Source organism: Anser anser (genome assembly GCF_964211835.1).
Source record: "Anser anser genome assembly, chromosome: 2".
NCBI classification, from domain to species: domain Eukaryota; kingdom Metazoa; phylum Chordata; class Aves; order Anseriformes; family Anatidae; genus Anser; species Anser anser.
In genome coordinates, this window is record NC_139721.1 from 162,280,168 (window position 1) to 162,297,118 (window position 16,951).

Here is a 16,951-nt window from a genome sequence, read left to right on the forward strand (position 1 = left end):
GCCACACGTCCTACCAGCCGCCCGCTATCTGCATCCCGTGCCAAGGCCGCTATCAGCTCAGCCCACCTGTGAAGTTGCTGGTGCCGGGAGATGTTCTACCCCTTTTCCTTCACTGTGTGCCTTTGCTCATGATCCCCACTCCTATTCCATCGCCAGCAGCTGCACGGCTGCCCAGACCGACAGCTCCCTCCCCGACACACAGACCCTCGTGCCACTGCCTGCCTGCACTCAGGGGGTGACAGGGCCAGCAGGGAGAAGCCAAGCTTGGGAAATGGAGGGAGGCTTCGGGTTCAGGAGAACCTGAAGGTCAGTAAAACAACCAGCAAGATTTCCCTGGATTTAGAGTGCTGCAGTTCCCGTTAATAAACTAAGAAGGTATGTGCCGTCCATATTCTGGTAGGTTTCTCAGAAAACTATTGAAATATTACTGAGCACAATTTGCTTCCCGGTGACATCACTAAACACACAGTCCTCAGCACCCCAGGAGCTTTGCCTGGCCAGTTACGAAAACCAACTGATTTGGTTCAACAAGATCAGTTAAAACATTTGACAACAGACAGTTCTGGACGGATTGCTCTGCTTTAATCAGCCCTGGACAAGAGCGGTCTTTGTTGCACGGAGCTTGTTATTACAGCGCGCTGAACACACAGAGGTCATGCTCGTGGCACCACGTTCTCAAAGGGGAGCGTGTTTTGCGGCGTTGATCCGTGGTGCTCTGTGTACAAGGTTGAACTGCTTTCAACCTAAGGGGCTGGCAGAAAGGGTGCAGGGAACTCCCAGGAGCAGACAAAGACGGGCCTGTAGGAATTGTTTTCAGCTTTGGTCAGTGAACTTTGTCCCTCGCACACGAATGTTTGGTTGCCAGTCTTCCCATGCAGATAGCTGTCCTCAGCTATGGACAAACCCGCAGAAGTCACTACACTGGCCATGCTTTGGGATGCCACAAAGGCACGGCTCAAACAACCTGCTAGCAGCCACGGTACCCTGAGCTCGAGACTTGCCTGCACGTCAGCTGAGAGGGAAGCTGGCCGTGGCTTGGTCAGGAAACCTGAGACTCGCAGGAATCCATGCAGAGTAACTGCTGGGTGCTCAGGGGGGGAACAAACAATTCCTGCACGCTCATCCCATAATATGTCGTTAGAGAGCCCAACGTGTTGTCTGTAAGACAGGAGCTGCTACGGAACCAAAGGCTAAACGTCCCTCGTATCTGCCCTGAAGACCTGGAGGGAAGTTACTTCGTCCTTCCATGGCACCTTCCCCCCAAAGCCCTCTGGGAGCACGAACAAAGCTCTCTCACTCCTGAAGCAGTCGTGCTAAGTATCTACCTTGTCAAATGGGGTGGAAAGAGAACGAAGTCAAAGCAGTAATTACCTCCACAGGCACGACAAAACCCTCATCTCCTAACCCCCTCCTCTGCTCGAGAAGCCACCAGGGACCTAGGCAGCACTTCCAGAAACACCCCCCGAAAGCAACGCACCCCTTAAACTAGTTCAGCACAATCCAGGGCAATATTTAAGTGACTTGCAGTTTCTGCAGACAAATCATGAGGAAATGGTAAAATTTCTACCTGGCTTATGCTTGATATTTGCTTTTGAGCCACACTTGGAGGACACTTTGGAAAGGTCAACTTTCTTGTTCTGGATCTGCACCTACAAGACAAAAAGAAACATCTCAGCACAAAGAAGCATTTCCTGGGAATCTGGAGGCCAACGCACCATCTCAAACATCAGGTCAGGCTTAGCGAACCTGCACCCCTTTTCCACTGGATGGTTCTTCCTTACCCATTTCCCAGCCAGTGCACATCAACGCTACAGAAGGCTTTAGCACTATTAAATGCCTGGACCAGCCACAAGTGGTTAATGTGAGCAGACAGAAACCGAGACCAGATAAAAGCTAACAAAGGACCAGTAACCAGAAGCAACTCTTGAGCTCATGGGTATGTCCACAGAATACAAAAGCGCTGGCAGAGGGACCACAAAAGCCAGTTCCATTGCCACGTTCCTCAGACTTTCTGCTCATGGCCTGGGCAGCTTCAGAGAGACGCCAGGACAGACGTCCATCCTCTCACGGTGCTACTCGGCCACCCTTGCTGCAGGGCCAGAACCGTGTCACCAGCTCCAGCTTTTTTCTCTACCTCTTACAACGTGTCTGTTCCCAGCCTCCTCACTGTGCTCCTCCCTCCCTGCCAAGGACAGGACACGAGGTAGGATCATTGTGCTCTGATGGAACAAATGGCTCGGACAAGGAACAAATGGCTTGAAGAAGCTATCCTTCTCACAGGCAGAACACCGGGAGCAGGGAAGCTCTCTCCTAGTAGTTTTCTTTAACCTCATTCTACCAGTGACCAATACGAGCGTAGAAAACCACCCATGAAAAAACATACAGGGTGATGCAATCCAGAAACCACGACATGTTCGTGACTCGGCAAGTGATCTTCTTCCAAGTCAACCATGAGCCAAATGTCAGAGCACAGTGCGTCAGGACATTGCTTTGAATTTGGGGAGAAGTGTCTTCTCTGAGGTAGGACAAAGGTGAAGTCAAAATGTCTTAGATTTTATGTCTTTTTGCTCTAAAAATATTTCGTCTCTGACACCTGGATATTCTAGACACTAAGTGAATTGTACAGAGCCCCACTTCGGACATCTTGAAAATTCTCCTGCAGCTCCAGGTGGACGAAAGATTCCTCTAGGCTGGAATTAACCTCTGCGTAACTAATTCTAAATCTCTCATTTCATACAGTCGTAGGATAATTTAATTGGAAGAAACCTCTGGAGCTCATCTGGTCTGGTGAATAGTCGTGAAATGTCAGGTGGAAATGTCTAGCATCAAACTTTCTGTGGCAAAAATCCACAGGCGTTTTTTTCGGTGTGTATGTGTGTGTCTTTTTTGTTGTTGTTTTGTTTGTTTTTGTTTGGTTGGTTGTGTTTTTTTAGTTTTGTTTTTATTTGTAGTAATGCTAAGAGGATGTAACCTTTCCATCCATGTCATCAACCACCAGCAGGCACCTACGTGCACAAAAAGTTCTGCCACAAATTGTTTTTCAGAGAAAATTAGAAAGAAGAACAAGAATTTGTCCACTTACAAATTACTCTAAAGGCTTTTTGAAAACTACCATGATAATTTGTAGCACATCGTTCTCAGGAAGCATGAATCCTCCTATTACTCGTGAAGAGGGATGAGTCAAAGCCATGATGCCTTGTTTGCTCAGCACGGTTCAGCTTCCTGATATGTCGTTCCCCGTATCTGGTACCCTGACTCAGAGACACCACACACTCCAAAAACATGAAATCACGGCCTCTGAATTTCATTTTTTTAGGGGCTGCTAGTGAAGTTACTGAAGCTTTTATAATGTGAGTATTTGTTTGCTTTGACTCTATTTCATAAAAATGCTTCTTAAAATAATGTTTATCATCAGCAGGAGTAGACATACCCAGTTATGACTATTCATGATTTCTCCCAGGCATACAAACATTTATACCTAAATGAAAGTATATTTCTTGTAAGATTTCTAACATGAGTTGTTTTCAGCTTGCAATGGGAGATGAGTTAAATGACCGGGCTTGCATTTGTAGAGCCAAATGCTCAGCCTCTGGTGCCAAGTAAATCTTAGACCTCAAAGCTCGATACAGAGGTTTTCATGGGAAGTGTGACCCTCACCACTTTTTACGTTTTGTGTCATACCTCTGACCACTTCCCAATGCATCTGAGCAGGTAAAACCAAAGGGTAGAGAAACCATATGTAAATTCCAAATGAACTCGTTGAATTTTCAACAATACGTATGCTATGTGCATTTTGGAAAATTTGTGTCTTTATTGTTGCTTTATTTAAAACAAGAGCAGAAAAATACTGAAGCCCAACAAAAGCTTTTGCCCAGGAAATTTGTCTTTGTGCCGTGGTATTTCTGTCAAATGTAACAGAAATATGAAGGATATCTATTGCTTTTGAACGTGGCTTCTTGGGTATCTTGGAGGGGAGAAGTTATCTCTGGGGTCCTCCTTCCTTGCAGATCCTCAAAAGCCACCTGGGCATGGTGCTGGGCACCCTGCTCTGGGTGTCCCTGCTGGAGCAGGGGTTGGGCCAGAGGGACCCGGAGGTGCCTCCAACCTCAACCACTCTGTACAGAAGGCAAAATGGGGACCCATAATGAGTATGCCTGATAGGAACAACTTCACTTAGGCTGTCCATCACTTTTACCAGAGCAACCCTAATGCTGAATCATAATGTGCTACGAACCACACCTCTTGTCCACAGGATTCCTACAAGCTTTGACTGAAGCCACAGACTTGGAACAATGGACCTTCCAGACATCCCCATCAGCAGTGTGGTTTGGGAATTAAGCATCAGGAAATGTTCCATCAGGAGTGATCATCACAACTATTTGAACAAAAAAAACCACCTTGGAAGAGGACACTACTATTACAGTGCCCCAGAGTGAGTGGATATAAAAATGAGTAACAGGAACCACTTTTACAGGGAGCCAGACTGGCCTCTGTGCCTCTTCTACTCACATTGGTACTGCCCGAGCTGGGTCTGGGGGCGTTGGATGGCTGGGAACAACTACCTGAAGCTGGCTTTGGGACATTTGGAACCTGGAAAGAATAAGCACTTTATTCTCTAAGTAAAAACCTTAAGTAAGTAAGGGGAAAAACTGCAGTGGTAAAAGGAAAGTGTGGTCGAGAGAAAGAATGTGGGCACACGTCCTCTGGAGTTGAAAACGTTCCCAGGACAGAAGAGCAAAACGTAAAGAAGAAAGCACAGGTCTGGTGATTTATCAGAAGAAAGAGTTCCTCAGCGTAGTTATCTAGCAAGAAAAATATCCTCCACATTAAAGCACATCTCTGTTGGCCTCAAAAAAGGAAGCATACGTAAGATCTGTTGTCCACTAAAAGACTATGAAGGTAAGAGTGGCAAAAGAAGAGTGGCTTATAAAATACAGCTCTCCTCTGAGTGCACAAACGGCAGCAGCAGAAACATGCGGAACTGAAGAACAGCACTATAAGGGCACTAATTCACACGGTGGTCTCAACACCAGGTTTTCTTCCTGTGTTGCAAAGCAGAGAATTTCCCTGTGTGAGCCTTTCTGTGGGAAAGCTCCATCCACGTATGCATGCACTCCTATAAATATGCTGGGCAAGTAAAATACCAAAATACCAAATAAGAATGGCAGATCCCACTGGTGAGAATCAGCAAGCTGAAAAGCAAGGAGGGCAGAGATGTGCCCAAGGTTTAAGGAAGAACTGGTCATGTAGAGTAAAGATTCAGCCAGCTAGACACATACACGTAGGTTTCCCAGGAAAAGTGGCCCCAGCAGTTTGCACCACAGTCAGGACCTACGGAGCACCTCTATCTGCTGAACCTGACGCCAAACAGAACGCACCGACCACACAGCAGCACTAATTCTGGCCCCAGAAATTGAATATTTGCAAATACTTCACAGAGCGATGGTGCAGGGAGTTTCACTGAGAGTGGCTCTCATGTGCTGGGCCCAAAGAAAGCATCACAAGCTGTGGCAGCTGGGCTCCTCTTCTCAGGAGCCTGGCGAAAACACCAACAGAAAAAAGTTCCTTGTGCTTACGTACATCAATGTCTTTTTGAAACCATCCAGCCTTTGTATTTCTGCACGCTAACGCTAGTACAAGCAGGCCAGCGCAGATTTGGTAAGGCGTCACAGGCTGTGTCCACAAGGAAACACGCCCGCCAAACTACCACCACTGTTTTCCAAACCTTTAGTATCTAGATAGCACTTTTTTTTGGCCAGACACTTTCAGGATATAAGACGCCAAACCTAGGACACAGACATAGAAGATTAGCCTTCCGTTTAACAAGCTCAACTCTGTTGCCAGAGATACCAGTAGCCTTTAAATTCAGAAGTTAATCACAGCTCCAAGATTAAGTCCCAGTCTTTTCTTCCTCCTTTTTTGAAGTCTCCCTTCTTGCAAAGCATGAAGTAAAATTAATCTGACTCAGATTAATTTTACTTACTCGCTCTACTAGCCAGTGAAGAGCAATAGGCAATTCTAGGCCACGATCCATTTCGTCTACAATCAGACATCAAAAGCAGGTCAGAGGAGTGATGAGGTGCCTCCACTGACTGCAGAGGGAATCCACAGTGAACTCACTCCTGGGGTCAGCAATGTGCACATCCCACATTTGGTCAATTAATGCCACGTAAACCATGCGAGAAATAGGTCAGGAGCATTCGTGCTACTGTGCAACAGGACCCACACACCCGTGTATTCAACCTAGCAGCCCAAGGGGGAAAAAAAATCGCCAGCCTACGTTATTTCCAGAAGCCCTGAAACTCTGCCATACCTTTCTGCCCGGAGCAGGGCATTCTACAGACTGACACACAACACGGTACAAGAGAAGGAGTTAGTAGAAAGACAGCTTGCCCAGAGCCCATACTTACATTCCCACCTCCAGGGACATGCTTAATATTGTCCTTGGAACCACACTTGGACTGAACATGGCTGTAGTTCGCTTTTTTGGAGACTATCTGGACCTAGAATGTTACAGAATGGAAAACAACACAAGGGAAGAGGACTGGTTAGAGTTGTCATACGGCAGGCTGGAGAGGATGCTCTAAATGGTGGGTAAACGAGGAGTCGTGTTAAGCTCGATCTGACTTTAGTATTAGGTGTGAAAGCAACTGAGGAGGAGAGTGAGAGAAAAGGTGAGCGAAACGAGAGGCTGCACAGACGGTGTTAGTGCGAGAGCGGAAGCGCTGCCACCACCGACCGGGTGCTGGGGGTTAGCACCGGGCGCCTGCCTGCCACGAGCTGGGTCCGTGTCAGCCCCGCACGAGGCTTCCTTGGAGCTCCCTGGCGAGAGCTGCCCCGAGCACGTGGAGGCACAAATCCGAGCGGCAAAAACCAGCTCGGCCGCCTCCTCCCTCCACGGATGGAAACCACGGGGCTGCTGCTTCCAGCGGAGCTCCGAACTGGTCCGGGTCTGCACTGTACTCATTTCTGGTGTCTGCACTCTACTCATTTCTGGTCCGTGTCTTTCTGGTCCGTGTCTGCACTGTCCTAATTTCAGGTCCGCGTCTGCACTTCAGTGATTTCTGCTTGCCAGGACTGACTCCAGTCCTGGGTAACGCCTCTCAGAAGCCCTGGGCAGTAAAACCCAGTCTGAGAAACACTGTTTTCCAATGAAGGCTGTCAGACCTTCAGTTGAATTTTATCAGACAAGTCTGACGTTAATTAAATAGATGCAGAGTTTCTCCTTTAAGCTAAAAGGACTCTTTTTTCAAAATACAGCAAGAGGATGCTAAATGCGCTGACTTTATTCACCAGGGTGAAGTAACTGAGTTAGAGTAAGAGGCCCACGTTTACACAGGGTTAGTTACAACACGTGTTTAGTCTGGGAGTTATTTAACAGCACGAAACGTGGCAGAAGCCGTGTCCTAGAGTATTTGCTAGAAGGAGGTGATAAATTCAAAGCACAAAAGGAACCACCAGAAGATTCTCACTTTAGCAGGTTTCTAGAAGCTACTCAGCCAGCTCTGAAAGACTGGATTCAGTACAACAGAAGTTATGAAAACGTACTTTTTCTGTTAAATTTACATCGGTTTACTGGCTTCCTTAGCAGCACAAATCTGACCCTTCTCTACCAGGCTCTGCCTGACGATGCCTGCACTGAACCTGCGGTACGGGCACCCCGCCTCGTTCCCCGTCTGGTCCTGGGTGGCTCACGCACTACGGTGTCCCGACAGCTTCAGAGTAAACCCACCAAATGGGGACAGCCTAAGGTACGGTCAATGGGTTTCGATGCAGCCAGGCTGGGAACATCGCAGGGAAGACATTAGGAATACCCTTGATGTTCTGCCATCGTCCTGAAAAGCAGCGCTGGACTAAAGCTCTCGTCTCAGTTACACACGCGTGTTGTGTACGAAGAAGCGGTCTTAAGGGAACCTTCCAACTCAAAATCAAGCCCATGTAAAAGCTAAAATGAAGGGCTACGCTGAAAATGTTTTATAGCAGGCATTGAAAAGTTATCCACCACGGTGACCTCTGGTGTGCTGAACTGGGAACATCTCAGCTTTAAGAAAGAATGGGAGAAGTGTCTGTGCAGGGAACAGTGACACTGACAGGAGAAAGCAGAAGAGTTGAAGAGGAGGGAAAGTGACTCAAAATGGAAATGTTTTCCTTCGTCTCCCACAGAGAAAAGTCTGAAATAAACTCACTTTCCCATTGGGCTGTTTTGGGGCACCCTCTTTTGTTACGGTTGTTTTAGCTGTAGCCATTTTAGAGACCGCATTGGGTTCAGACTTTCGTGCAGCAGCAGCTGATTCTGGCTTTTTCTCTACTTTCCCCTAGATGGAGACAAACGGATGATTTCAACCAGCAAAAGCAAACGTGTGGGCAGGCAAGTACGGGAACACAAGCCACCCCGACAGATAAAACCAGTGGAGTGGCCAACCCAGGAGAACTTTTACGCGCTGTGGCTGTTGGCAAAGTAAATCGCCCGTCGGTAACGCTAAGGGCAGGAGGGGGAGCAACGCTGCTCAGACATGGGACGGAACAGGCACACCGGGGGCACAGAGCAATAAATAAGACAAGTTCTCCGTTTCTCAAAGAACTTCCAGGTGCTCTTCATCAGCATCCCGTTATTTCCCCTGTGGCCGCACTGACAGGTCTCCGAGTGAACACAAGACACAACACGGTGTGAAAAAACTCAGCCCGTCCCTCAGAAACCAGCAGCAGCTCAGGAGCACCTCCTCCACACGGAGGGCACCGCACAGGTCCCGGAGGCACACGTCCACGGGCCAGCTTTCTTGGCCTTGGAGCTCTAGAGCCCAGCTGGCCACAGACGCGCTGTGCTCCCACCTCCGATTTCTCACCCCCACGCCGGGGTGACTCAGGCTTTGGGATTAACAGATGATTTATTATTTATTTTTAGCTAATCGAATGCAGGTGGACCTAACTGGTCTTGCTAAACAGAAAACTGAACACAAATTTATAGGTTTTAGAAAAATTCAGCAACTAGCTGAGAATATCATTTTTTTGGTAATTCCATTAATTTTGGTAATAATCCATTTTTTGGTAATCTGGGTCCAGATAGGAGCAGCAGACCCTGTGTTTTGGGGGGTGAGCAGAAATCCTCCAGTTCTCTAACCCACCAGCAGAGCAGTAAACAAATAAAAAGCCTCAGCGCTCCCTAGGCGTTCTCATCCTCTGAAAACATCCCAGCATAAATAAGACTACGAAACGGGCAGTTTTCTTCAAAAGCAGGATTTACCACTACTATGAAAATAACCACAAAACAACGGACAGTAAAACTGAATGTCAAAATAAATCCTCTCAAACCAGCACAATAACCCTGCACGCTAAAAAGCTCTGCGGTCCTACGGAACCCTAGCACAGCCTGAAATCATGGAACAGGCTGACACGTTCTCTTTTAACAGATGTTAGCAGGATCTGTGAACTTCAAATATTATATATTGCAATTTGAAACCAATTTGAAAGTGTCGCTGTCCTGTTCACAGAGTGAAAGCTTTGTCTTGTAGACCTCCAAGCGCTGAGGACCATCCTATGATGTAGTACAACTAAGATATCCTTAACCCCGAGGAATAATTCCACGCGTGTATCTCTGTGACATACAACACCACAGCCCAAGAACGCCCTTGACTTTCATGTGCCTAAGAGGAGATTAGAGCTCCCAGCACGAGATGAACTCTCTGGGCATCAGATTAAAGTTATATGCCGGGTTACTCATTACAGCAGACCTGCAGCAAAGGCAAGCGGGCAAATTAGTTCCCCTTTGTGGAAATTAAAGCCCTCTGACTGTGTGCAAGCTGCTAATGCATTTTGTCAGGCAAAGATGGTGTACCTGTTGTACAATACCCACTGAAGGTTTTATGGTCATGCATATCCACAAAATGATTTAAACCCTCAGAAGGGGCTTACAGGCATAGCCCCAAACCTGTATCATGTGCATGGTAGACAGTCACAGTGAAAATTAATATAAGATCATTACTGACTGAGAGCCTCAAGTTTTATCTGTGTACACACTACTCCCTACAGCTCCTTCCTCACTAACCTCTTCTTTTCTTGTGGCCACCAGAACTCATCTGAGGAGCAGTGTATGTTTCACTTCAGCTCTGACAAGTTGAACAGAGTCCCTGTTGCTAGACCTGGGAAAGGTGCTGTGGAACTCACACCTGAATCCAGATTTCCTGCATCGCAGTGCATTATCCCACCTTCTGTACCATTCACCAGACTCAATTCCTCTACTCAAAGGCAGAGTTTTGGAATATAAACACGGTTTGAGCTTTCAATACCAACTAGTTCCTATGTTGGGATGTACGACGGAAAAACAGAACCACAAAGTTTTGAATTCCTGTACGTGTGCCAGCAAACACCAGGCAGGCTTTTAAGGTGGATTCCTTCTGTACCCTACTATCAATGCTTTGTTAATGCCCTCTGCATAAACCAAGAATTCAAGGAGGAGCTCTGCAGAGTACAAATATGAGAAGAGCAGTGAGGATACAGCCACCAAAATTAGCAAAGAGCACCCACAATGCTTAGGAGCTACAGTTTCAAGGAGCATATCGGTATCAGGTTTGAGGAAACTTACCTTTCCTCCACCAGGCTGATGTTTAATATTATCTGTTGATCCGATTTTGGAACGTACGTTTTTCAGATCTGGAGCAGAAACACTGCTGGTTGGGCGAGGAGGCTTGGAAACAGTGCTGGGTTTAGCTGGAGCCTTAGCAGTTGTTTTTTTAGCATCCGCAGTTGCAGTTGAGGTTGTAGTGGGTTTGGTTGCAGCAGGCTTGGGTTTGGGACGGCTGGTGGCTGCTCCAGGTAAACTAGGTGCGCTTGAGGTGGTGGTAGGAGTGGTGGCACTACTTTTTACTGCGTTTCCAGAAGCGCTCTTAGGGCGGGCCAAGTCTGCTACAATGATCACAGTGATAGTTAGAGGGAGGGGGGGGGAAGATGGGTCAGAGGCCATTTACACAAACCTCCTCAGCGTCCTAAAGATGTACAGTGGCCTGCTCAGTAAACACAGCCGCAAACAAAAGAGGATTTGGATTAGATGGAAACTGAGCAAAATTACCTGATGGTGACTTTGCAGCGGTCTTCTTGGCATCTGCAGGTTTTGTTTCAGTCTTGATAGCTGCCCAACGCAAAGCACACCGGTTAGTATTTCAGAGTGAAAGCCAGTCTGCACAGATGAGAAGCCTGGGATCCTGGCACAGCTTCCCCTGGAGGTCATTGCATCCTGACGGTCCTTTTTACCCACTACCCCTGTCTCGAACATGCTGCTTGAAAGAAAGCATCTCAGGAATGACCTGCTCTCTGTGAACATTGGGCTGAGGTCCTCCTCATCGCAGCAGCAACAGCCACTCGTGTTTTCCAGCACAAGGATCGATTCATCGAAAGGATCAAAAGGATCATCACTCAATGATGCAACGCACTTGAGTGTGTTGTGTGAGTTTACTTTTTTTGAGTTTACATTTTTTTTCTTAAAATAATTTTCTTAATAATTTTCTTAAAATAATTTTCAGAGCCTGACAGCACTCACTCAAACATTATTTTAACTCTGACCCAATTTCATTTCTTAAAAATCCTTTCTTTACTAAATAGCAAAAGCAGAATCGCATTTGTCCATCTTTGATCTTGGTATCATTGCCAGATCCGTTCTAACCAACGCCAATTTTCTTGAACAGAAGTTATTGCACACTGTGGTCCCCACTCTAATTATATAAAAATAAAAATCAGTCACTAAACTGAAAATGTGCCTTTGGGCAAACACCAGTGGTCGTGACCTGATTACATTCCGCGCAGACAGAGGACAGTCTAAACTAGGAACGCATCCACATTTCCCAAAGCAGAATAAAACCATACACAGAACTGCTCAAGGAAAAATCACAGACTGGAAAATAAAACAGAACCTTATTTCAAAGAGCTCTTTGATAATGAAATTGTAGTTTTTGCTGTCGATGACAGACAGCTTTGCCTAAAGTCTGCTTCATTTCAATAGCCAAATGAAAGCAACGTTAAAAATAAATACCGAACAGAAAAATCGAAGTAGTTAGAAACTATGAAGGACCCCTATCTTCTAATATTTAATTTCCATTAACAGCCTTAGATTTTTCAATAAACTCAAGTAGCTAGCAGGGTATTTTATGAAATGCCGGTATAGAAAGGAACAAGCAAAACAGGCAGACAACCATAGGTCAAGTTAGCCCGGATCACTCCACCCAGACTTTGCTAAAAGCACTCAGTTAAACACCACCGATAAGACACTAGCTAACGAGATGAAACACATTGGAATAACTTAATAAGGCCTTAAGGATAGATAGATACGTAATTAATACCAATCACTTCCAAAAGGCCCTGTCAAACCAACCTCATCTCCCTCCTTGAGACCTCAACTTTAGCGGGAAGAACTGACTACATGGAGAAAATATGCGTAGTTCTGTACAAAGGCAGATGGACTACGATGCTATCTGGATACACACAGAGAGGTGATTATTTCCCCTCGTGTCAGCGGGGAGCCAAATGCCAGAACACTGTATGTTATTAGCAGGTAATGTCAAAAATCTGATAAAGCTACTGCAGAAACGGGCTATAACAACAGCCGAGGTGGTCTTACACAAACGTAGCTGTCATTTTCACAGGCAGGGGAGAAGCCTAAATATAGATAAGCAAATAAACCCTGCGCCACACAACCCATGCCTCTTGTTTAGGAGAGGAAGTGACTGACATTTAATGCCTGAAAAAGTGAAACCACACAACTTCCAAACAAGCCACAATTCACACGTGTTTGTGTGCTGAAAATGACCGAACATTTGAGCAAACCGCAAGAAAGCGCCTCTCTTTAGACACCTGAAAAGCAGGAGCAGATTTCCTTCTGAAACGCCATTTTCAGCCAGAAACTTTTAACCTGGCCTCATGCTAGGTTGTGCGAAATGAAGCTGTGACCAGAAGAGATCCAGTTCTCCATCACCTGCAGCTCTGCACCTCGCTGAAGCTGCGTCTGCTCTGCCCGATCTGAATTGTTGCTGTTCGGCTCGCTTCGTGGCTTCGCAACACCACTCACCCCCTACCACGCCCTTGCTTTCTCCTCTCCCAAAAGAAGCCTCCCTTTTTTTTTATTTTATTTTTTTTACCGTTCATGACTCCCCCAAGCATTCCCAGATCCAGACAAAGCTTCTCTAACTCCTGGTGGAGTTTCTCCAGCTGCCCTCAGCTCTCCATCGCCCACCCAGGCCTCTCGCTGTTCTCTGGCAATGTCCCTCCACGCTCGGGTGCAGAACCTCTCCCGCCGCACATCTCGCCACTTGGAACAACTTTTCTGCGTCTCTGCACCACTGGCTCCGTCTCCTTTCAAATGTCATCAGAAAACCCTTCTTTGTTTGTCTCTCAGTTTGGGAAGGAGAAATTAACTCAGCTGAACTCATTAAAATGTGTTAAGCATTCTGTGCTGTGGTTTGCATAAAAGACCACACAAAATGAATTTTACAGGAATGTCCGCAGGATTAGTTAAGATACGTGGCTCTTGGAAAGTGCAATGCTTCCTCTGCGCAGGATTAATTATATTTTCCCCTTGAGCAAGAAGTGTGGGATGTCCATCTAGTCTAATATGTTTGAACACAGTTCTAACACTATTATTCTTTTGGAAAAGATGGGTTATGAATTCATGCTTTGGGACTCAGAGCAAAGCAACTAACTTGCATCAGTTTTTACCTGTTTATTGGCAAATTTGGATAAATGACCAAATTTGGGACTCAGAGCAAAGCAGCTAGCATGCATTAATTTTTACCCGTTTATTGGCAAATTTGGATAAATGACTAATGAGATCCAGTCATTTGAAAAGCCTTGAGAACATTTAACTATATTTTCATCTGAAGTTGAATCTCTCAAAACGTTAAGGTGAGTGGAAATAATGTTTTCATGAAGCTAATATTCTGCTCATGTTTCTTGCTGACTCTGTTAAACTCGTGGGAAATTCCCTCTTTGGCAGCAGTGCCCGGGATGGGATACGGCTTTTGGATGAAGCTGATGTGATTTCAGCTCCAAATTCTTCCAGCACTAATGAAGAGGAAAAAAACAGAGTCCACGCAGAGAAAGAAGGCGAAGCTCTTTCCTCACAGCAGTTCATCTTTGTGTGGCTAAGAGAGAATTAAACTAAGCAAGCGCAGCACCCAAGCCCACTCCAAAGCCACCCATTTCACAACGGAGCGGGAAGTCAGACTTCAGCCAGTCCAACACCTGAATCCTCCCGTTCTGCTCCAAGCTGTCCATGAGCTACAAACATCTTCTGAACGATTTCGACCAGACTCGCTGACAAAGCTAAAAGCATAGCTTGATCCCATAAATAACCGAGTATCTGAAAGAGAAGCCAGTATCTTCTTGCCTGACTTTTTTCTTTTTAAATCCTTTCAACATTCCATGTCTAGACTTTGAAAATGACAATAAAGAAATAGAAAGTTCAGTTATTTAGCTATCTCGAGGCCTAAGATTATAGGACCTCATCTTATAATTCCAGTAAGAAGAACACACTACAGGTGAGCTGGCACCTGTTACAAAACAGCCAGCTGGAAATACACCAAAACAAGATTTGCCACATTCCAAGGCAACCTGTAGCAACGGATAACCGTCCTCACTTAAAGTTCTGCCTTCATCACCTTCCAGCCCTTTATCTTGACATACCTGTGTGCTATAAGGGGAAGCTATGCACTTTTCTCCACTTCAACTTTTTTTTTTTTAGATGCACCAGTTTGAGAACTTAAAGCACCATCCTGAAGATTTGCTTTCCGCTAGTTTTAATTTGTTTTGAGTGATTATTTTAACTGTTACTGTAAGAAAATAAAGAGGTAGTAACATCCTTTCTCTTAAATCAAAGGTTCAGCAATTCTATTAATTCTGAATCACACAGAGCTGATTCAAGCTGGCCTGGAAGAAGCTCATTCAGATTTGGTTTTGGAAGAGGAAGCTCTGGCAAGAAAAAAAGCCTAACCTACCATCTCCATGCTTTGGCACAAGTTCCTGTCCCATGTTGTATTAAGACAGTTAATACTTATTTTAATATATAGACAGCTATAGTTAAGCCTCTGGTCACTTCTGACTAACAGGTAGGCCAGTTTACACCTCTCAGAAGAGCTGGTTCACAGCAGCTACAGCTTCTCCTAAGTGGCTGCATTTCAAGGTTGTAGGTTTCTTTTTTATTTTGAACCTGAAGGTATCAATCTTGTTTACTAACAGGCTAATTTTAATAAAATTGGGGTCACAGGGCGATGCCAACATGATGACACCTTGGCAGAGCAAAAACTTGTCTGTAGTACTGGGATATGTGACGGACACACACCTTTGTGAGAACCAGTGGTGCTACTCAAACAGAAAACCTGCGGCTGTTTAGAGAGAGCTCCTGAAGACAAACAGAAGATTACTTACATGTTGGCCTCTTCGGTGGAGAAGTAGTGGTACTTTTTGCCCCAGCAGCTGCCGTGACTGGAGATGCCGCTGTTGTCTTAGGAGCAGCAGGGGTGCTCCTGGCAGTAGTTCTAGGAGTGACAGATGACGGAGGCTTTGAAAGTGAGGTCCGCTTATCTGGGCTCTTTGCATCTGTAACCTGAAAATGGATGGGCTCCATTAAAGCCAGAATTTCACTGACAGTCTCTTCAAAATGTTCGCCAACAAAAAGCATGAAATAAATTGAATTTTGTTCTAATATGGAAGACACAATTGTGTAAGTTCTTGAACACGTAAGCTGGGCACTGTCGAGGCATTTTAAAGCAGAAAATTAAAAAAACATAATTAAGGTGGGCAGAAGTGGCTGACTACATCCAGCAGTGCTGGACACACCGAATATTAGAATTCCTCCAGACCTGTTCCAGCGTTAGTGCTTGGTGTCCACTTACAGATGTGAACAAGGCAGTGATTTCCAAACACGATGGAAAACACGGGTCCACTAGCAGTACTGCTGGGAGAGGGTCCTTCCCTTCAGAGCAAAAATGCTTTCTAAGCTAAGCATACTCTTAAGTATTGAGATCCTGAGTTAATACATGAAAACAAATGACATGAGTGATTACATCAAACAGGAATTCAGAATCACGCAAAAACTCAAATAAAACTGACGACACTGATTTGCAGAAAAAAACTAATCTGTGCCAATTTGGTTTTCCTTAAAACGCTACAGTCAGCGACTTCTGCCTGCTAGGAGTTCAGCTCAAGCCCGGTTGTTCAGTGTTACCTGCCCAAGTGCCAGCATTTCCACCCAGAGGGATACAGACTTTGCTCCAGCAAGTACAGATTTACATCTTTGCTTTCGAATTCTTCGTTATTTTCATTTAACTAGTTTTTACAAGAAGCTCCAATGCAGTTATTTAAGCTTTAATGTGTAATAAAAACAATAGTGTTTAAGCATAAGCTGAAAGCTTCTGAAATAGTTTTTGATATTCCCTTCCAAATTTCAGTTCTTCTACTATGCGGTAACTCGGATGTAAAGAATCGTGAACAGAAAGGTCTTCTGACTAGAGCTAAACAAAGACGCAGATAAGACCTTAGCCAAATGTATCTCAAGCAGACATAAGAGGTGAAATAATTTCATGTGTCAAGCTCAGTGAGAGCAGAAAATTCATCTTAACATCAATATGATTCCAGGCAAAAGCTGATTACATTTCTACAGTGTTTAAACTCGCAGGGGCAGGGGAGGGATGCTCCACACGTCCAGTACCTAGCTCCAGATGTGCACAATGCAGCAGGGTCACAGAGTCGGTGCAGGGAAAATTCAAGGGACATTTCCCATTCTTAACAGTGCATGTGGATACCTCCCTGAGCATTAAGACGGAACACTAAGAATTGTCCACAAGTCTTCTTACTGGAGAGTTACAAATCTCCAAATTTCCTAAGCACATACAAGTATTATCAGTTACCTCTCCACAGTTTTTATAATGGCCAGACATCATAAAGAGACAATCATGGGGAAATACCGAAGTGT

At 45.4% G+C, this 16,951-nt stretch overlaps 1 protein-coding gene across 33 annotated transcripts in view; it reads right to left on the reverse strand.

Annotated features, from left to right (window-relative positions):
- The window catches only part of MAP4 (microtubule associated protein 4), a 158,078-nt gene that overhangs the window by 8,662 nt on the left and 132,465 nt on the right, over nucleotides 1-16,951 (reverse strand). For 16 of the 33 annotated variants that reach the window (XM_083826259.1, XM_083826271.1, XM_083826258.1 and 13 more), the window contains 6 exons: nucleotides 15,406-15,583; nucleotides 11,063-11,122; nucleotides 10,580-10,899; nucleotides 8,187-8,315; nucleotides 6,411-6,503; nucleotides 1,568-1,649 (listed from right to left, as the gene is read on the reverse strand). In XM_083826259.1, coding sequence (XP_083682385.1) covers nucleotides 1,568-1,649; nucleotides 6,411-6,503; nucleotides 8,187-8,315; nucleotides 10,580-10,899; nucleotides 11,063-11,122; nucleotides 15,406-15,583 — 862 coding nt within the window. The remainder of the gene's footprint in view (nucleotides 1-1,567; nucleotides 1,650-6,410; nucleotides 6,504-8,186; nucleotides 8,316-10,579; nucleotides 10,900-11,062; nucleotides 11,123-15,405; nucleotides 15,584-16,951) is intronic. The other 17 variants (XM_083826279.1, XM_083826278.1, XM_083826277.1 and 14 more) reach the window with 4 other exon arrangements.